The 22,771-nt window shown below is 40.2% G+C and overlaps 1 protein-coding gene and 1 long non-coding RNA gene across 2 annotated transcripts in view; one reads left to right on the forward strand and one right to left on the reverse strand.

Moving 5' to 3' along the window:
* Positions 1 to 22,771, reverse strand: part of LOC107988586 (uncharacterized) — an 83,730-nt gene that overhangs the window by 57,111 nt on the left and 3,848 nt on the right. The window lies entirely within an intron of this gene.
* The window catches only part of chst8 (carbohydrate (N-acetylgalactosamine 4-0) sulfotransferase 8), a 108,925-nt gene that overhangs the window by 7,164 nt on the left and 78,990 nt on the right, over positions 1 to 22,771 (forward strand). Inside the window, exon 2 of the mRNA XM_008310874.3 lies at positions 11,373 to 11,566. Within this exon, the coding sequence (XP_008309096.1) occupies positions 11,407 to 11,566 (160 nt within the window). The 5' untranslated portion in view covers positions 11,373 to 11,406. The remainder of the gene's footprint in view (positions 1 to 11,372; positions 11,567 to 22,771) is intronic.

Raw genomic sequence — 22,771 nt, forward strand, 5'->3', positions numbered from 1 at the left:
AAAGGCACAAGCATGCTAGCTGTAGCATTAGGTTTGTTTTTACCAATGTACTCTAATAAAAAAAAATATATATATTCCATCACATACCCTGTACTCTTAATGGTACACACATCACACCTTGAGAACTACCTAAAGTTAGACACATTTTACATATTCTTTTTTGTGTTATGCGACTATAGTGAGTATGGTACACGTCCAAACGTAGTCTGGAGAACTTTTAATCACAAAGACAATACATCCAGGACAAGGACTGGACATATAAACCAAGCGACAGCCCAGACCTGTGCTCTCTGGCAAGACCCCTGGATTTAGTTGTCAGATCGCCTCAGTAAAACCTCTTGACAAATGACAGAGTCAAGTTATTAAATCAGGCCAATAAATCACATGGAGAGAGAAGTCAAGGATTTGAACACAGGCTGACAAACCAATAACAGGTCGGACTGTAAACAAGCAGGAGACATAACATTTTCATCAGACAGATATTTAGTGACGTTTCCTCAAGACACTTAATGAATTATTTAAGAAAAATGCATTTAATCATTCATTATCTTTTCATTTGAGATGTCCGACAGGAACTTTTTGCCTCTCTCACCACATGTTTTTCTCGGATATTTCGAAGCTACGTATTTGGTATATGCATGTAACAAATGTTCTACCTGATAGTTTGGGTCGGGGGAGGCCAACCAGTCAGAGGCTGAGAGTCACAATTTTTTACAGTGTTACTGCAAAGAGTCACATGATATACATGGGCACATGTTGGCCATCCCTGGTTAGGTCATACTTGCAGTCTATTCTCTGGACACTTGATTTCTCAACCACACTTTCAGAAACCACAAGCAGTTGATCTTTCCCATTAGTTTAAGTGGATTATGAGGTGGTGATTGGCATTGATTAATCAGAGTACTCTTACTTCCTGCAGGTAAGTCCATCTGTGCAAAAAAAAAAAAAGAAGAAGAAGAAGCTCTCAAAAGCTCGTTTAAGGAACATCTTTGTGGTGACTTCTTTAACACACAGCCAAATTAGTGCCTTCCTGTCGACCTGTTTCAAGGTTGCACAGATATTTTTTAAAAAATCGCTCTTCATTGTAGTGACATGTCAATTTGGTTTCTTTTTAAATCATCGATTGATTCGGTTATAACGACGTTGGACAATTTTGATTTAAGGGAGTTATTTGTTCGCAGCAGATTAGAATTCATAATGAAACTATACAGAGAGAGGAGTTTAAGAGCCATCGGCCGTGCACTCCGCATACACTCCATTCATCAGTTCACTGCTTTTGAGAAAAATGAACATCTTTTCAGCAGCCTGAGACCTCTTAAAGCATCGAACCTATTGAAAAAAAGAAAATCATAGAAAGTACTCATCCGGTTCCTCCGACAAGAAGTGACTAAGAGTAATGAAAATGCAGCCCACAGTGTCGGTAGATTGGCTACAGTGTGGTGTTTTTAAATGCTAGGTTTCCCAACCCAAATCCCACAGAACTCCTGCTTGTTTGAAATGAATTACCATAACGCGACATTCATTTTTTTATTGTAATGAATATAAATATTTGCTCAAAAATGTGAATTTTAAAGGTATTTCTATTATTTGAGCAGCATGTTGAACCACCAAAGGGTTGGATTTTGTAGTTACTCATGTAAGTTGTTAAGGTTTGGTCACAGTATTTTAATGAATGCACATAATTCATACTCCCCGACATCTGTTCTTTCTGCAGCTGTGCCTGGCTGTGGGGTAAAAGAGGGTTCTTGAGTCGGAGCCTGAGTGAGCACTGCATTCAAATCTGTGCAGTGATTAATATTACTGTCTTTTTAAATATAAATCTGTGAGCAAGCTGACTCTCATCACGTTGCCAATGTTATATAAAACCTAGTTTTTCAAGAGGAAAATTTAGACACAATTTCTAGTCAAACGCTATTCGTTCCACTGTGAACATTTCATGGCAGACTTTTATCTGAAACTCATCCGTTGAATAAATAGATTGTTAGTGTAACGTAACTGTTCTGCCAAGGGGGTAAAAAAAAAACATACTTGGTTTCTTGCTCAGGCTATTTAAAGTAGAACTCCTTCAATCTAATATTAGTCCAGATCCTTTGTTGCATCCGTTCTCCAGCATCGTTTGAGTCATTCTCTCTATGAGGCGACAGATGAGGCAGAAATAACATTTCTGATGATATTGGGCTGTTTCAGAGATATAGTAGGAGTGGAATGGCTCTCTGAGGTGGACTTCAAGGCAGCCCATAGTCTAATAGCATTAGGATGGTACTGTACATGTACATGTACTGCAATAGTTTCTGTTTCCCACCTACAGTCCTTTCCGTTGTTTGGTTTATTCTTGGCGGTTTATTATTAGTGCATGATGCAGGCTGAGCTCAAAATAATCTACTAACTAATTCAGGACGTTCTGCCTCGAATCAAAACTTGGTCCTTTCATACTTCCATCTAAGTGAGGTTTCCATCAAATCTGCACTGAGACATTCACACCTTTGGTGTCGTACGTAACTGGTTTCAGAGAGAAGCTTCTATTTCGTGAGCATTTTGCTGTGCTCCACAAAAAGACCACACAGACAGATTTGATGCAACATGACACTCAACAGTTCTCGAGCATTAGGAACGACTGCTCCAAAATGGTTCTTTATTCAGCACAGCTGCATTTATTTTTCCATTTTCCACCTGCTGAAATAAATCATTTATCCTGTCTCTTCTGTGACATAATCGTTAGAACAAAACAGAAGCTGCACCATGTGGAATAAACCGTGGTCCGAGTAAACTACAGCTGCCAATATGGGAGACGTATTTGTTGACCACTTGTTGCTTTGGTTCTGCTGTCGCTCATTGAACAATCAGTGTCAGTAACAGGTCCAGTTTGAAATGCTGTGATAGAATTTCAGGACAAACAGAATGTCCAGGATTTATCAGCATGTACAGCAGGGGTCTCTAACTATATTTGGGGCCAGTTTTTTTCTGGACAGACGCCTTAATAGTGGGGATCTCGCAATATTTTCCCTTTGATTTTGGAATCCAGGTGTGAGCAGGCTGGATTGGGCCCATAGGCCACCAGTTGATGATGACTAATGTACTGTATATTGTGTTATTACCAAACAAAACAAAAAACTGCTGCACATCTCATATCAACAGAATGTCCAGGATTTATCAGCATGTATAGCAGGGGTCTCTAACTATATTTGCCAAAGGGCGATCTAGAAACTCCTTTTGCATAATTTCCACAGTGCAAGGGTATTAGTTTGAATAAATAGATGATGTAGTGGTGACACGAGAGAAAGTTGACAGTAACAGCCCTTACACATCCCTAGTTCAGAGCTGTTGACAAACATATCCAAACACAGTAATGAATAGAAAACTGCAGTTATAAGTTAAAAAGAAATATAACCACAAAGCAATCTGCCTCATTTGGCACAAGAAGAGAAAATATTGAAAATGACATTCACTGGACAAAGCTCTGTACCTCCTGGAGGGGGTGCCCCCCACTTTGGGAACCACTGCCTGAGACACTTGTCCATTTAATTTTCGTGTCTCGTGAATACAACTCAAAGAATTAAAAAACAAACAATTTTCAGTCAAACGTTTTGCCATCTCTGGTGGCCAGATGATTACGAACATTTTCACTCACTGTGCTGCTACATTGCTCACAGCAATTGCTCCTTTTGCACCAGTTGTTTTTTCCCTCTTTGGTAAAACACAGACCTGTTTTAATGATACAAGCGTCCCCCGACGTCTTGCATGAATAAAGACTCACGATAAAAACCACCTGCTCTGTTGAGATGCGTTTTTAAGTATCTTAAGATCTTTGATCCTAATGAAACTGTAATGAGCCAAATAAGAAAATGTTTTGATCATTAGAGTGAAACACTGTGGCAGGGAGTGAAGCTGCTCACACAGAAACCTGCGATCAAATGAATGCCATCGCTCTGCTCATAGGGTTCCCAAATGTCTAGTACTAAAACGCTCCGACTTGTCACTGTCACAACGTTATGACCAGCTGGGAACATTTTCACACCATGAAATGCATAGCACAGCTGAGGTTGGTCAAGGTAACCGAGTGTCGTGAGTATGTAAGCAGTTGTAATTTCTGGACATTGAGTGGCAATTAAAACTTGTACAAAATGTCCTTGGATTTAAATGCGTGACTCTAAATGTGATGCAGATATTGAACGTTTTGGGATGAACAAATTTAAAATAAGTTTAAAATTGGTGTTTTGATTGAAAATGGACGCTGCCCCTCTTTGTTTCTCTCTGTCTCCCTCTTTCAACTCAGTGGAAAGATGGGATTAAGGAGCACACAGTAGTAGTGTGAAGATAACACATCAGTCCAGATTTGCTGGAGCCCCCCCGACCCCTGACTCCCTCGGGTATTGAGCATGTGTGATGTGTCCTGCACACTGAGTGATATTGACGTACATTGTCAAGATACACCTTTCACAGTGTTCAAAGCACAGAGAGCTCTTTTCACCGTTGTGTTCACAACAGGAAGTGCATTGTAGTCTGGCAGTGGTAAAAGCACAAAACAACAATAACACCTCTGTATCATTTTGGGCCGTATGTTTTGAAGTATTTCTTTACTTTTTAATGCTCTTTCAACCGAATCATTCTTCTGATTAATTAATACAGCACTTCATCAAAATAATGCATCTCAGAATGGCAGAATACTGTGAAAACAAGTCCTTCATCAGAGCCACCAAAATGTTAATCATTTTGGTTTACACACTAATTTCAGATTCAAAGTTGGTCACAGGGGTTAAATACAGCAGTAAAAATAAACATAATTAATCTAATAGATTAGTGATAAACACCATTAGCTTCATGGACATTTGACACAATTAGCATTTCCTTATTCATCATGAAACTAGACCAAAGGAAAACTTCCTTCGCAAGTCAGCGCAGGTGTTGATAAACTACTGTATTTTGGTTACCTGACAGCTATTGACTTTCTCGACAAATATGCTGTGTTTTGTTGCATCAGTCAAGTTGTGTCTACACATACTAACATACTTTGTTCTATACTTAATGTGGAAAATGAGAAAATCTTTTCTATGTTTTAATGAAACACATTTTACAGTTGTTTCCCCGCAGCACCGACCAAAAGACACATAAACATAAACAAGTATCCCTCTGGGAAATACTCCTGAAAGCAGGTGGGCTCAGGACCTTGGGTGTTAGGACTTGGTATTATAGGAGAGTCCATCAAATGCTAAGTCTATGAGAGTACGTCAGTGTGGGCCATGGGGCATCAATTTGGGCTAAGCCTCAGTGTGAATGTCAATCTTCCTGTTGGTGTCCGAGGCACAGATAAGGCTTCGGAATTTTCCTGACCTTTAAGCCCTTAGACAGTGTTGCATTAGAAACCGCCGTGTTGCTGTGATTGACATGTACACATGAGCCTGGCAGTGCTTCAGGATATCATTGTCAGTAAGCACAGACTGCTGCTGAATCAAAAACAGCCACCGACCCTGAAAGCTAAACCGGACAAATGTGCTTAACATTGTGTCCTACCCACTTTTATGCAAATGTGGATTGTAGCATGAAGCTAAATCTGGTAGAATCTGGTAGAGTTTGTCAAATGGTTTCTTCAATGGACGTTGTCCTCTTCATTCCTAAAAGTACACATGAGGACAATATGTCCCCTGAACACAACATGCTTTAAAGAGGTGAGAATCTGGGCTAGACAGTAAATAAAACGTCATCAGATATAAACCAGCCACTGATCACCAACAGAACGTGATACAACATTTTCAGTAACAAGCAGCTCAGTGGGCGAGGTATTTTGAAACAATAGGAAATAATATCATATTATAGGGGATTGTCAGTGAACTCATGAATTATTGGTGTGTTTGGATTTTAAAACTGATCTGAATGTACTTTCAGTGCAGTCGACTCACAGTGGACTTCAGGATTCCTGTCCGTCTCCTTAATGCTTATTGACTCAAAGTTAACCTCGCTTGCCCTTTAATAGGCCCTTTGCCAGTTTATTATAAACATTCTGCTCTAGTCACTTCCACTTTGGAGCTCCTTTGGAGGAGCTGGTCATTTGGTTAACTCAGGCAAGCTCGCAAAACAGCAGGTTTTAAACCCTCATGATACACATTGTCCCTCGGTCTGAGAACCTGGTGTCTGTAGCAACAATTATGAGCAAAACATGAAGTGGAATTCAGGTTTGGTTTATGAACCGGACATGCCTCTGTGATCAAACACATCACAACTCCTCCTGAGTGCAGGCGTTGCGTCATCAAAACTGTCACTGTTTTGTATACAAAAAGAGCCAGTTCCTCTGCGGTGTAACGCAGTTGTAACATCTGAGTAGATACAGCTGGTGCTAACCTGGAGAGCAGGATAAAAATAAAGTGGGAGAAAGGAACCTTATTGACACGGTAGGTTTGATCATTTACACTGTATGAAAAACTTTTTTTTATGCGTGCATTATACATGGATTGTTTTAACAGCGTTTCAAAGTCCAATTGTTTGTCTGTAAATAAATACTGATTGGCTAGTGATTTACTTATTTACTTATTTTAATTAATGAAAGCCAAGCTATCGCTGCCTAATTCAGTTCCCATGACTATTTTTTTATTATCCATGGTTACTCCTGGTTTGGATGTACTGTACTGTGTTTCTGACAGATTATTTTCAGCTAATTTGATTATTACAGTGGAGCAGCACAAGCGTTACATTGTTAATGTCTCTGATGTAAATGTGAACAGCTCTTTCTGAGCATTCATTGGCTGCAAAAACAAACAAACAGAAGTTTTGTCAGAACAGAACATTTGTCAAGTCCAAGTTGACCCTTCACTTTTGACAGAACCTAAATGTTTAACCGTTTTCCTTCAGCTGCAGAGTGCAACACATACGTTTAAACGAGAAGCAGGAAGTGATGGACTGAGAACAAGTGTCTCAGTGTAGAAAGCTTTTAACTAGCCATGAGTTGGAGGCAGAATTCAATGGCCCATATCCAACAGGAGCCCATTCAGTGAAATGATACGACTTTTAAATGGTAATAAAGCTATTAGACAACATTGTTTTACTGTTTGCCCAATGAACCAAAACTGTAATGTACCAAGGTCAGGTGCAACGCCTCGCCTAAAACAAAATGGGCCGCAGCTCTTTATGAGGAAAAAAAAATCTGATCTGGGAAACATTTTGGATATCGTCTCTGATCCATAATCCATAACACAAAAATGTAGGATTATAACAGCTAGTCAGGGTCCTTTTTTTCTCGCAGTAATTGCTTCTTTATGAAATTCGAATGATACATTGGTAGGAGACGCCAAACAAAGCTCTACTCACAGAAGCAGCGAAAACAAATAAGAACAAGAAAAACAGCCATTAGATCTAAAGATCTCACCTTGTTGCTACAAGGTTGGTTATAATTTACAATAGTACTCTCAATGGCATAGGTTCTGCGTGTGTATCCTGGTAATCTCCAGGGTCTAGTTAATTAGCTTTGTTTGTTGTTAAAAGAATTTCCAAGTTCATCTTGGCTTTTTGTGTTCTCTTTAATTTGCTGGTTTCCATTAAAATGCAATTTTCATTGAAAAGTCTTTGGCCTTTGAAAACGCGACAAAATGCCACAGTGGGCCTTGGGCCACTTACATCTGGTGGACTGTGAAAATCCCTTTTAACTGTTGCCTTCGTCAGGGGTCGTCAGAGCGGGAGTCCGCATAGTGATTTGGCAGAGTTTTTACACCAGATGCCCCCCCGACACAACCCTCTTATTAGGGTTGGGGGTAGAGGACGTCCTCGCCACATGTGATCTACAGCCATCGTGCCACTGTGTGATAGTAAGGTTCACCACCAAGCAAACATTGCAGATATTTCATGTTTATTCCATGTTTAGCAGAATCAATGTTGTTGAGATCGTAACCATGGAAGTCATAAAGTCACTGCGTCTAAACCCAGTTTGAAACCTGAGGTTCCCAACTTCACCACTTTACATTTAACACCAAAAAAAAAAACTCTCTAAAGTCAAACTATTTCATTCTTCTGCCGATAAACAACAAAACATGTCACAATGTGACACAGCTTTAATATATAAATGTTTGAAGAATAATTTAAATACATAGTTCAGTTCTAGGACTGTGCATGTGCAGCATTTTAAGGTGGTCATTTCTCACTTTTATCTTTGATTTTATGTCCTGATTTTATGGTCCTGTACATAGTTTATCTCCTCTGCTCTGCCGGTCACTGGGCTGCTGTAAGGTCCCACTTATAAATAGAAACTAATCTGTAACCTCATCTGAGAGCTGCACAGTGCAGCACAGCAGTGCCCTGTGGCAGATATTGGGCCAACATGAAATGGCAAGGATGTGTTGTATTTGAGCATGTCCAATTGTGTTGGAGCTGTCATCACCTAGCCTGCTTATCTAGCAGCTATCCTGAGGCCAGCGCACCAGGTGACCGTCACACAACGCTCTCACTTGTGAGGGTGCTGGAACAGGTTTTTGGTATTTTTGTCCTGGCACAATCACAGGTGGATCTAACCTTTCACCTGTCACTTGTCGGTCTTATAGAATCTGTAACTGCAGTTCACCTGTGGATAAATTGCACATTTTGGGTGATTTTGCGCGATTTGGGTGGCGGTCATGGAGACTGCTGCCCCCACGACCCGGTAACAGATAAGCAGATGAGAATGGATGGATGTTTGGACTAAATAAAGTAAAATGTTTATGCTCACACTGACCTACAAAGGTCAAACTGACCTACAATGGTCAGTTTGGGCGTAGTCTTTATGGTTCTTGTATTAGTAGTTGTAAGGCAAATATATCAAGACTTCACAAGAGAAGACGTTTTAATTCCATCAGCAAGGGGACAGTTCTGCCTGTAATGTAATGTTCCCAGGTACAGAGTTACCGGGGGGAGAACAATGTGAGTGGAAGCTGGCGTTTGTATGACAGTTAGTGTGAGTGAATTCCTGTACCAAAAATACTTCTCAGTTACAGGGTTAGAGGCTTGTCACAACAAAAGATTCAATACGAGACGTTCTAAGCAGCAAGATAATTACCACATGGATAACCAAGTGTAAGAGACAACAATTGTAAGAGAAAACAATTGTAAGAGACAACAATTTAGCTACCACAAAGACCAGAATTTATGTAACCTGAAAACAGAGAAACAATGACTTGGACGTATGAGGCAAGTGAGTGTACCGTAAACTGAATGTGACATCACAATGTGTACAGTCGTTTGTCCCTTTACCGTGATGCTAAACCAGATCCTACTATAGTAAAAATCAATTTTTAGCAATGGAGGCATTAAAGACACAGCGGTCGTCTTCCTTATGTGGTTTAGTAGCCAACAATTATTGATCTCTGTCACTGTCTCTGTCTCCGTGTGTCTGCCTGGTTGTCTGTCGCGAGTATCTCAAGCTGTAACTTTTACTGATGAGTAGTTTAAAGTACTAAAGTACTAACTTTTACTGATGAGTAGTTTAAAGTCGAAATACATATTTAAAATACTGTTATACACACATAAACATAAGCACAAAGGTGAGTTTTATCACGTGACTACGATTCCTGCCTGTTGATTCCAGATCCCGCCTCTGCATTTGCTAGCTGTAGTGCTAGAGTTAATCCAGACCTGGTTGTGCTCCTTTCCATACCTGTGACAGTTAAAGATTAAAATCAAAAGCTATTACAACCCTGTCAATATTATTATTATTATTATTTTTAATTCGGCTTGTTGTTGTTGTTCATCTCAGCAAAAGAAATGCAACAGCTAGTTGATGAAGCTAAGTTATTTTCTCCAGTCAAAACCCATTATTGGTTGCCTGTATAGACTCTATCCCTAACAGTAACTGAATATGGCTGGAGGTTCCATCATTGTTCAGCAGCAGAAAGACCTTCATCTAATGTTACATATGCTGGATGTCCTTTGTTATAACAGCTACCCCTCCCCCCAACCCCCCGCTCCTTTTTTTTTCCAACCAAAAAAACGTCAAAATGTGTTTTGTGTCTTAAAAGTCACTGTTCAGGCTACGCTTTAGGACCTGCTCGTCTTCAACGGGGTAGAATTTCACAATTGAAGTAAAGATGCAAGAAGCCAGGTGGCAGAATTATTGAATTTTTAAATGGAGTATAAAGTTCTACCGTCGAGAGAAACTACAGGTTATAAAGCATGAATGTCACGAGTTAACGGGAAAGTGGATCATTTATTTGTGCATTTCTTACATTTTGATTGTATTTTGTCATATTTTGAAAAAAACATTTTACTCAAATCAGACTACAAATCAAACTTTGCTCTAATCAAACACAGACTGGTTTGACTTGAGATTTAATCAAAACTTTACTTAGGCTAATTTAGGCCTTACTGCAAAGTTTTTCATAACTACTGATTTTACCTGTGTTTCTGTCCTGGTCACTCATGTCACCGAAAATACACAGAAGGCGTGTTCATGTGTTCACGCTGTTTGTTTGTTTACGCTTTGAATGCCATTATTGCTAAAATAATATTACCACTTTAGTGGAGTGCTGGCAGTTAGACTTTATTGTGCTCTTTAAAACACAACATTTCCCAGTCTTAACTCTTTATGTTTTATTCTTTCAGAGTTGCTTAAAAACATGCAGTAAAAAAAAAAAGATATTGGGTCCTGTTGTATTCAATCTTATGCTCTGTTTGTGGTGTTACAGAATATGTGGTCATTGAGAAAGATAGAATTACACCTTACATGTAGACAAAAACTTGAAATGCTCACCATGTTCTCACAGGAAGGACATTTCTGTCTAAGATATTGGGTCCTGTTGTATTCAATCTTATGCTCTGTTTGTGGTGTTACAGAATATGTGGTCATTGAGAAAGATAGAATTACACCTTACATGTAGACAAAAACTTGAAATGCTCACCATGTTCTCACAGGAAGGACATTTCTGTCACGCCACCATTCAGGCTTTTCAAAAAAAAAAAAAAAAAAACCCAACATCACAACATTTCGGAGACAACCAACGTTACAGAAATGGAATTCTGTTCCCTGGGGCTACAGTGACTTTGGGGTTAGACGTGATTCATCTGCAGCAAAAGGGTCACTTGTTTTGGTCCCAGTCAAACAGTGACACTATTTAGACAATTTTGCCCAGATTTCTTATTCATCAAAACTTCATAAAATCAGTGTTTTAAAATGTAGTGGGTTTTGTTAGCAGATCAGCTCTTAAGACATATATAAATTATTTCCTTCTCACAAAGCCTTTACTCAATGACTTCTTCTACCTTCACTCACTTTATTTTTACTGTGATCATTGTCTTTTGTTCTTCCGCCGTCAGTACTGGGCTTAAAAACACTTTAGGAAAATCCTGTGTTAATCAGTCTCTCCTTTTGTCTCGGATCCTCACTACCTTCCCTTACTGTCCCTGTGCTCTTTTTCATCCTGCAGTTTGCAATAAAGAAGTCCCCAGCTGTGTGACGTCATGCTGCGCACCAGGTTGAAGATGGTGGTGGACTCCCTGTGTGGCCGGAGGAGAAGGTTGCCCCTTCTAGCTTCACTCCTCGTGTTGTTCTCCACTGCAGGTGTGCTTCTGTTCCTACACATCCAGGATCTGTCAACTCTCCTCAACGAACCACCCAAAGGTAAGCCCCGTACCTGCCCTTTAATAGTACCTGATGATGTTCAGTGGCTAAATCGTGGCTAATTTGTTGTTCTTCTGCGCCATCTTCTATCCACCATTCAGAGGTGAGCTAACTATTGGAAGTACATTTTTAAAACAATGAAACACCTGTTATCGGCACTTTGTTCTGGTGACAAAACTAAAACAAAACCAAGTCCCCTTAACGTGACCTAGTAATATCGCCTTGGCCTTTTCATACACCTAGATCTATGTGTTTTTGGTGGTGTAAAGTGAATATGTTTTCATCAAATAAATTATTTTTTCTATTATTCCCTATTATGTTAGATGATTAAAAAACCCTGCATTTAAAGATTAAGAAAGCTTCATGACATCTGTCTGCCTTGGCTTACAGCATACAAACATACAAGAAAAAGCAGCAGATGCAGATTCCTATCTGCATCTGCATGGATTTCAGATTTCATAAACTGATGTTTTGTGCTGACAAAACAAACAGCTGTAGAACTGGTTCCACCAGGCTCACTGGAGGCAAACTTTCCTCAGTACAGTCAGAAAAGCAAGCCGCTAAGTATCAGCACAACAGTGTGTCAAAAGCACTGTGAGTCATTATGAATTTGAGAGTAGCTAAACACTCCACAGCCGTAAATGCCACTTAGTCAAAGTGGAATCCCTCCAACCCTCTAATACCCCTCTGATTGTCAGATGCTTTCAGGCACAACATCAAAAGGAAACAGACATTAACTGTGATGCCACTGACACATATTACGTTACAATAGATTGTGGCGTCATTGACATAGGCTTGGGCCGGGGGGGGGCGGACTAAACAAAATGATAAAGAAAACTACGATTAAATACGGTGCAACAAGTCTGGTTTGCTCATGTACAGAGATGGAGACCTGTATTTACTGTATCATTCATCCTTTTATCATCAACACCACTTATTGTTGTGAACTTAACATGTAGTTTAGACAGCACAAACCTACTATTCATGAGGAAATTACATGCCGGAGTGATTTGTTCCCACCACCAACAGGAAATATCATTGGTTAGGTGAAAAAAAAAATCACCACCATTATAGCATTACAGCTGCAGATGTGGGTGTTTAAACGCCACAGCTTCTTTGTCCACCCCATTCTGTGGTCATCACAACACAATGTAGGGGTAAGAGGGCAACAATTACGTAGCACACCACGATAGTAGGCTGCTATTACGCATTACTGCATGTTCATACACTTAATGATAGTCAGTCAGTTCAGACGTCTGAGGTTGAAGTGGACTATACTGCAGTTTTGTTCGTCACAATGAGCTTAAATACTACGACTGATTTCTTTGCCCTCCGGGGAGGAACAGCTGTTCAAACATAAACGGTATGTGATATGACAAATTTTGCATCTTGAGCGCAATCATTTATCAAGGTCGCTGTTTTAATATTTCAGTTATAGTAGAATTTCGTGTATGGTAAATCATGCATGAGAGGCTGCATGTTGTATATGAAATCATCACAGTGGCTACACAGGCTCCCCGGCCCCCCCGCTGCAGCACAATAAGCAAGCCATATCTTTGCCTGAAGCCATGCTGCTCCACCTCAGCAGAAGCTCATATCTAATAGAGCTGAGGTTTAATATATTGGGTGCCTGCTTTCATCTGCCTCTCTCTACTTCTTCTCCACCTCTTTATTTGGCTCTCGGTGAGCTGGAGAGGTTTGTATCCTATGGTTAAGACGGCCTGCACTATGGTTATTGAGAAAACTGCAGTTTAAAGTGCCACAGACTCCCCCCTGATCTCACCCAAGTAGTAGTTAAAGGACAATTTTAGAAACAGCAGTTAGTTTCTAGGGGAGTGGGGATACCCAGAGAGCCAGCAGCTAATAATAAATTGTCAGCACAGATTTACACCTGTGGGTGTTTTCTTCTGACGAGTACGGCAGCAAGGACCCACTACTGTGTTGAATAGGTGGAAAAAGATCGGTACGCCTTATTAAAGGGTTGTCCTGAAACCATTTAAGAAACGAGTGTTTTCCTTTTTTGTAATCCCAAATAACGAGTACCGGTTCTGATACTTTCTTGGGTTGGGTCTCAGTACATTTGCACTGAACTGGAAGGCAGTTTTATATTGGTGGCACAGAGCTGTGGGCAATAGGGTAACAAGCAGTGTGTGTACAGCAGAGTAAGCAGGAAAATGATAACAGCCAGATTTATTTCAAAGTATCATTTACAGAGCATGTTGTAGCACTAAGGAGAGATTCAGCACTAAGGTACCTCTACAGGTAGATTATCAACTTATCTTAACAAATTTGATGTTGAAATACCTCCAAACGTCTGATACTGTTGATCATTTCATCAAGTATTTGAATGTCAGCTCCATATTGTAGCAGTTAGCACGCCTGCCATGAATCCATGACACCATGAATCCTTGTAAGTCCCTTTGGATAAAAGTATCTGCTAAATGTAAAAAATATAAACGAATCATGCAGTCCAATACTCCTGCTAAATGTAAAAATATAAATGAATCATGCAGTCCAATACCGATACCAGTATGGTACCATATTGGTTAGGTCGGGGTGTCACTGCCTTGTGAGTTTCTTGCTGGACTTCTGTCATTAACGTAAAGTAAACTAAATGACAACAGAGGAAAGTTTTCTAGGGTTTTGAACAGATGTTGCCTATATTACCCTACAGTGCTGGGGCTCAGCTGTTCGTAGATGCTTGGGTTCATTTGGGTCTACAATCTACACATGAGAAAGATGTGCCCACGACTCCCTGCCAGGAAGTAAAACCATGTTTTATGCCATTTATGTCCTTAAATAGGTCACACTGCAGCTTAGTATTCAGAGCTTTTCTTCTCAAAAAGAAAACTACGAACATCAACAGGAGGAAGACAAACTTCTGAGCAGTTGATTTCCTGCCTTACAACAGCCAATTGTTGTTGTTGTAATTTACAATACACCATCTTCAACGTGAAACACAACACTGGCAGAAACGAACAGAAACTGGAACCTGTTCCTCCTTTCTAATACAAAAGCAATATGCAACTTTATAACTGTTATAACTGAATCAAGCTTTTCTTTAATCAGGTAAATTTAAACAGGTTAAAATAGAGACTCAATTCCTGAGAAGTTGGGAAGATGACCACTGGACTGCCCTAGGCTGTTTCACTGTGACTTCTCAGGGGTGTATGACCTAGATGACTGAGAACCTTCACAGACAGAGACAGAAATACAATATCCACCACAGCATCCATCACAGTACTGACACTTGTGTCTGCACAGACGCTGAGCATGGGCCGAGAAAACTGTGTGGGAGGAGTGAGTTACACCTGCTTTGAAATAATGAAGACGCAGGACTTTGAGGGTGGGGGGTGGGGTGGAAAAATTGGTCATAATTTGCCATTTTTAAAACTCTATTTTCATCAATAACAATTAAAAAATAGATTCAGAAGCCCATATTTAAACAGTGGTTAAACTGTTATTCAAAAATAGATAACCCAAACTGCTGTGCCTGGTTAGTCTTCTGAAAAATACTGTATAATGTTGGGAAGTGTATTTGTCTGGCTGGCCACCACTGACCCCATTCTCCATCTCATCTCCATGTCTCCATGGCTGCCAGGACCAGGGCATACTGTTTCATGCTCAAAGGTAAAATTTGATCTCACTCTGTCCGAGGTCCAGTAATCCGTTAAGCCCTGTCTGTTTGCAATGTCCAATTTAGCTGTCGCTTAATGTAATTAAACTGTGCTGACGGCCCTCAGAGTCATATTCAGATGCACTTTCTCCGCATGATGTTTATAAAAAAAAAAACAACATTATATTATCCGGCAGTCCTTTTTCCATCTGAGCATTTAAAGCTCCTTCGACAAAGCCTGTTTGTGTTGCGTTGGTACAATCGCTGTTTTGTTTTTTTTGTTTTTTTTTCCCCCAGTATGAGAAGATCACTGGAAAGCAATACTTTGCAGAGCTAACTCCATCACAGTGATTTTATACAACATTAAATAGGCTGTGCCCTTTGAAAACAAAGGATGTTCTGTTTCAGCCCAGCGACCACGTCCCTTGGATGGAATGTAACAGTACGGGCTAAACTTTGGCCTCCTGCTCAGCGATGGGATCAAATGACATCTGGCACAACACATCTATCTTCAGCTATCTTTACAGTGATGATGGCAAACACTCCTTCAGATTCTCTGCTGCTCTTCTCTTCTCACCTCAGGGAGCACAGGAAACCTTAACTGGACCCCACGGGAGAGTGGGCAAATGAAAAAAAAACAAAAAACAGAAAAGAAGCTATTTTAATGCGCAGGTATCAGGTGCCTGAATTACCACTGCAGCCGTCTCCTCCACAACACGGCCCTGCAATTGAAAACGCAGCTGCACGGGGGCAAATGCAAGGTCATGTGCTTTTCCATTAACATTAATGCCTGGGGTTATGCCATGGGAGCCCAGAAGATAATCTGTCCCCTTACCATCTGATCATCTAGGCCAGAGGTCTATTATTATACATGCCGATCTATAATCATGTCAATCACTGACCAACACTGGTCAGTACTGAGCTATCATTGTTATCCAGTTTTTGTACAAGTATAAATGAGTGCATTCATTATTCAGTTTCCTCCAAAGTAACCCTCACAGACGACAGGTGTGAAGCCACTCCTGTGTTGCTTTCTGAAAGAAAAAAGAAAAAAAGCATCCCCCCCTGAGCAGCAGAGAATGGCTTGGCCATCCTGCTGTTAAGAGTCAGGTTGCCCTTTTTCCCCATTCTGCCCTGCTGAGTAACATTAAAAACTCAAAAGGAAGTAAAACAGTACATGGCTGGAGCAGCAGGTGGATCCAGCAGAGAGGCTGGTGTTTTGAAAAAGTCTTTGAAGACTTTTATCATTGATGGCGTCGATCTGTGCTGCCACTCTTAGGCTCAGGCTTAAATATACTGCTGTGGCTGTGAACGCGCACAAAAAGGACAAAGGACTGACTGTCAAAGGGGACGGTTCGGTAAACAGACAGTAACAGGATCAGGTGGTAAATGTTCAAAGTTCAAAATATGTCCTAGTGTAGGGTGTACTCTTTACTGATTTAGGTGGATTTCTCTTACATGGTATCTATAATACAGTCATCGTCCTTATCTTTAAAAGAAAGGCGAATAGCGGCCGGACGTCTGTCCTGAACAATGCACCCTTTGTCCTTGCAGTGCAGAAGGAAGTATTTTAGCAGGAAAAGATATCCTACCAACTCCGCTTCGGGAAACAAAATATTAATAACTGGAGAAGAACAGGTCTCCTTTTATATGACCTCAGTTGTTTACACTCAGGAAGCACTGATTAAACTCGGCTGTTGGATTTCCCAGCTTCTGCTCATTGTCCTTGCCGTCCTGATCCCTGTTCCGACTCTGTCTCTGCACCATCCCACACTTAATCTTCAGCCCTTTTCTGTGAACAAGATGACTCCCCATGGCATCACTGATTAATGTGCACCTGGTCATCAGAAGCTGCTGGACAAAACGCCGTTGTAACTACGAGATATCGAGCATCGTCTGTGTACATGTCAAAGGTCAATTCAATGTGATTGAATGGAATGACCAAAGCTTTGTAGCCACTCGTTCAAATCTGTTTCGCCTTCAAATATAGAAAGCAAATGAAACTGCTGCGTCAGTGACACAAATTCACAAAAAAAAGAAAAGCCAAATAATGAGGTGTGCTACGTATTTTTTGCATAAAATTAGCCGGTATCTTCCCGTAAGACGTGAGGAAACATGACGCTCTCGTGTTTCTCTCACGCAATGCCAAGAGTCTAAAGTCTAAATGAAAAAGTGTGACATCCTGCCGAGTTACCACACTGTCCAGTTTCAATCAGAGCTAACAGTTGACTAGGCCAGTGCTGGGTTGTTACTAATGAAAAGCTGTGGTTTAATCTCTTAAACTTATTTTTATTTTAATTATTTTTTACATGCAGTTCTGTTCATTTCTCAAACCCGATAAACCTAAAGTTTGATCAAGCCACACACACTGTCCTTCATTTGGCAGAATGTCAGTGGAAACATCATCTATTGCTGCAGCTTGATATGAAGGAATATTATGTTTAATCTGTTTCATCACTGAGCACTAAAGGTGTCGTATGGGCAGTGCGATTTTTCCCCTTACGTCACATCCATCTGTTCATGTCAGATGTGATGTTCCCGCTAGAAGGCGTAATGTTAGAAAGCCTTCGCTGTATCGTTCCTAAACGGAAAGAACGTGTACGTTTGAACCGTGGAACCTTCTTCCAAGAGGCGGCAACGGAGGCGGTGGACACTGTGCATAGACAGGAAGAGACGTACAAAGAGAAAGAGAGAGCGTAGGAGGTGACAGGGGGGTTATATAACTATCCTCCTTACCAAGGAGACAACTTGCCCGCTCAAAAGCAAAGCACTGAACAAGTGATGACAAATGCTGGAGTTTCAAGGTCACCTGAATTGTAATACGGCCAGAAAATAGGGATTTGAGATTCTGTTGCCATAGGAACGTGGTATTTAATCATTCTGTTTTGCATATTCAGTCATTATTCAGTTAATCTACTTGATGTGTGTGAGTAATAAAACCTGCTTAAATGATGTCATGGAGACAGCAGGAGATTGACATAAGCACCATCTTGTACTTGTCGAAGTTAGTTGAAGGTGTCTCGCTGCACAACAACAACAACAACAACAAAAAGCTGTTACGGTGTCTCGCTGCACAACAACAACAACACCAAAAAGCTGTTACAAAAACTTCTAAGGCATATTGACTCTTTGTAGATGTTGTCAAAAAATCTTTGAATTCAATTTCTTTTCAACCAGATCAGCAAATCAATCAGTTGTCTGTCACTGAGTTTTTTTAAATCTCACAATCAGTTGTCTGTCACTGAGTTTTTTAAAATCTCAAAATATACCTTTAAAAAATAAGAGAAAAGTAATGTTTTAACAAAACCTATTAAAAATAAGAAAAAAGTAATGTTTTAACAAAACCTAGACATGGAAATACATGTATAAATCTTTGTTAAAGTAATGGTTTTAAACGTTATGCACAGAAAAAACTCAACTTTTCAATTTGTTTTTGAACACTCTCTTGACTTTCCTACTCACATGACGGCAAATCAAAAAGACTAGAGTTCTTTTCTTGAAGAGGTTGTGTCTGTATCACTTCTTTTTTCATCCTGGTACTTTCAAACGTTATAATCCAATTTATTGCTTTTACAGTAGCAAATATAAGAAGAAAATATGGAAAAGCCACATTGTTCCATATTTTGTGACGTACTTCCAAAGTTACTATAACACTTAACAGCCACCAGTCCAACTCTCAGGGGTAATTTCCTGTCTTTACACCTTGTAACTCAGCTCCAAAGGGGCACGGCACAGTGTTAAAAATAAGAAATGGGATTTGGCCTCACAATACAGTTCAAGAGCTAAGCCTTTCTCTGTCCTATTGTTGTCATGGATATAATTCTGACAGGGATTTCACATAATTGTTCCCAAAGGGCAATCCCTGCCGTAGGAGCTGTGATCTATTCCTGCATAGTGAAGCTGCACAACTATTATCAAATCAGACCTGAACCCATCCCCTGTCTGCTGCAGAGACACGCTGAATGAATATCATTGAGCCTGGCTGATACTTCCATCACTGTAATCCCTCTACAAAGTGCAGGCACTCTTAGAGGAAGATGAAAAGAGCAGAGAGGAGAGAGCGGCCTATTCACCGTCTGTGTCGGTGCAGAGGGCACAGAGAGGGAAGTCTGTGGCTTGGGCTGGCGACTCCTCAGACGTCCCTCAAGTAGAAAAAGAACAAAAGATTAAGCCCTCCTGCTATCCAGAGTGATAACAAGCTGTCAGCTGCTAAAATGTAATCTGCTGACTCCAGGAGGAAGTGGTGGTGTCAGTGGAGTGGAGCAGCGGCCGATGCTTATCTCACCAACGGCACGCTTTTGACGGAGGGTCCTATGTTCCTGTATGGCACATGCACAAAACCCAAAACCTCTATCTACAGCCGAACAAAGAGCTCGACACAATCAAAGGAATCCATACTGGACCACTTTTTGACATATTTATATACATTTATCCTCTCCACCCCTGGCTGGACTCTCTGATGCGAGTCCAAAAGAAAGCATTGCAGTGATAAGAGTAGATTTCCATGAATAGCAGCCAATAGTCTGGGGATAATAGGCCACTGCCCTTGACAGTGCTGACAAGTAATGGGAGTCTCCCCTCCGTCAACTTGTCTCTCTTGGGCTCCTCCACTCTGTCTGGGCCACAGACTGTTGAATATATATATATATATATAAAAAACATATTGCTGCCAACATTGAGTCCTAATGCACGCTCCAGTGGGAACTCAGGTTGTGATATGGAAGCTAAAGCCAGTAAATCAATCTGCCCATTATTCAGCCTTTCAACAAGGAGCATTTACATTTGGCTAATTACCTAAGGGTACGGCATCGTTTAATCTCTCATCCTATGACCTGAACACACACCCAGCGTGGGTGTGTGTTCAAGATGAGAGATTTGCTTGTCCTAAATTCTACAACACCAACACCACGTCATCTTTTAATGAATTATGCAACCAAACTGCCAGAAGAGTAATAAACCATACTGGTCAGGACCATGGTTGACATAATTCATTTTTAATACCGGCATGACATTATTTTCCAACCTTCTCTTTCTTGGAAGTTGTGAACAGAACGCACAAGGAGTTGTCTCTACGTGACAATGGGACTATTGATTTAAAAAATGCCAGTCATTCGTTATAAAACAGATACTTCCCGGTTGTTTTCAGTACAACCGTGAGAAGGTGAGATGAATTTGACATGTTGCTTTTCTTTTTGGTAACCCTCGCGTGCCGTCCAAGTATGAATTTGCACAAATGACATGAGAACAAAAGTGGAACCTATAATAGAATAGTTTTTTTTTAGGAAGATATATTTGCTTGTCATGCTATCAATTTTTAGGAAGATATATTTGCTTGTCATAGCCATGCTATCAATGTGACAAAGATCATCTTTTTTTTTTGTTTGTGATCAATGTTAGAATTCTAACTGCAACAAACTGAAATTTGCACAGTTCCTAAATTAATTTGTTGATTGTTTATTTTAAAAATGAAAATCAAAAATATTTAACTATTACTACAGATATTTTCCAATGTCCAATTCCATTCACTTGTAAGATAATTGGCTTTTGACAAAAGGTCATGTTGGTCTAACAATAATCTTATCTTTTCAAACGAGTTTGAATCATGTCAAAACAGTTGGACAAAGAAGATTTAGTTGTCTGCTGTTTATCTCCTGTCTGCGTGTGGCTGCTTTGCATTTGTATTACTTTTAGTAACACAGGTCAATAAGTCAGTCTGTGGATAACAATCTGACCAAATATTTATTGTTGAGGACAAGCAACAACGTTTTTAAAGCTGTCACTGACATAAAAAAATTATATAAGTTCATATATTGTCCTCATTTTGAGCAACTATTGTTAAAGGTGTGTTTTTCTTAACGTGGACCGTGTTGGAAAAAATAAAAATAAATGGGATTTCAACCAATATTCTTTGGCCTTTTTTTCAGGCTTTTTTTTTATCCTTTTATGTAGGAAATGTTCTTATTAGTTTCCTCTGCTAAATGTTATATCGGTCAATATTCAAGCCTTTGGTGTCGCACACTTTTGAGATAAGGAAAGAAGTGAATTTCTCTGGACCTTTATTTATGTTCTTATTTTCTTGAAAGGGGATTTCTCCCTTTTTACTCAACGTGCCTGGGCTTTTAACAAAGCTAGTAAAGTGAAAAGCTTTCAGACGGCTGCCACTCACTTTGCAGCCTTTTTCTCAGGAGCATTTGTGCTCATTGTGTTTTACTCTATTATACTGAGCCTATAACAGGTACAGGGCATTAAATTACAGCAGGACAAATAGAGCTGCTCACTCCTCTTTTCCAATTTCCTCTGAGAAATAAAATGAAAGGGAATTAGACATGGATCCTTTTATATTTATTTCCTGATTTTGCTGGAGGTCTTTGTCATCGTGTGCCATAAAGTACAGCGCTGCTCGATTTATGAGAGCTGTCTCCTACGAAGCTGAGGCCAAAGGACTTAACCTCTTTATATACAGCAGTGCTGTCCTTTATTTCCGGTGGCTGTTGTATTATGGCGGTGGGTTTAGCCCAGTGGAACTGACACCCCACTGTTACGTCTCACTGTGGGTCCTCCGATAGTCACGGGATATTGAACATGACCCCCATCTTTCATGCCCTTGTCTACGGATGATAAATAAGATTTTATTTCATAACAAAACATTTCCTTTTCTTTTATTGCCACCTTCATTGTGGGTGTTTATGGGTAAAGAGGATTCGGGAGGATTCGTGTGAAATGGTAGAAGCACTGTTAAGAAATAAGCCCACTTCAATGGAGGGATTTACAGAGCCTACTCAGGAGTAGGAGGGAGCATTTCAATGCCGCCCTTTCTCTGAGGGTGTTCTCTCCACTGTACTGCTCTCACTCGCAGCCACAACTTTGCTTTTATTGTTTTTTTTTCTCCCTAGATTATAGAAAACAATGGAAATTGCTTCTCCGTTGCAGGCTGTAGTTGCAGAATGAGTGCTGAGAGTACTCAGCGGTTTTGCAAGGTGACCGAGTATCGAGCAAACGTCGATGAAACTGTCGGATGTCATTGTTTTTGACAATCCTGTGGGCTCCCCCGAAACTCTTCGGTCCAAGTCTAAACAAGATGAGGATTGTTTTACAAATTACACCGACAGAAGGGAGAGAAAATAAAGATGCAAGGACGAATATGATCTGCCACTGATGTTTGATGATACTATCATTTTCACCATTCATTATCACTGTGCACAGTTTGTTGACATTGCTCGACGTCATCTGTTCACAGATCAATTTAAGGGCAAAATATAAAAGATAAAGCACCAAACAAACCATGACCACATGATGGGTTGATGCTCACGCTAGCACGCCACACCACACAGTCAAACACTTACGGTCTCAAAACCTGCCTTGACTATGAGATAAAGGTTTAAAAATACACCTCCCCCACCCCATCTGATTTCAAATGCACTTACGTAATCATACATTTATTTCTCTAATTAGGTTCTTAGGATCCCAACTGCTTTAATCCATGGTGTGGGAAATGTGCTTTTTTTAACTTGCACATGTGGTGCCGAATTAAACTCAAGTTTAATTTCCTCATGTGTGAAATTAAAGATTCTGCTTAAAGATCAATGTTG

The sequence above is a fragment of the Cynoglossus semilaevis genome, chromosome 5 (genome assembly GCF_000523025.1).
Source record: "Cynoglossus semilaevis isolate Cse_v1.0 chromosome 5, Cse_v1.0, whole genome shotgun sequence".
Classification (NCBI taxonomy): domain Eukaryota; kingdom Metazoa; phylum Chordata; class Actinopteri; order Pleuronectiformes; family Cynoglossidae; genus Cynoglossus; species Cynoglossus semilaevis.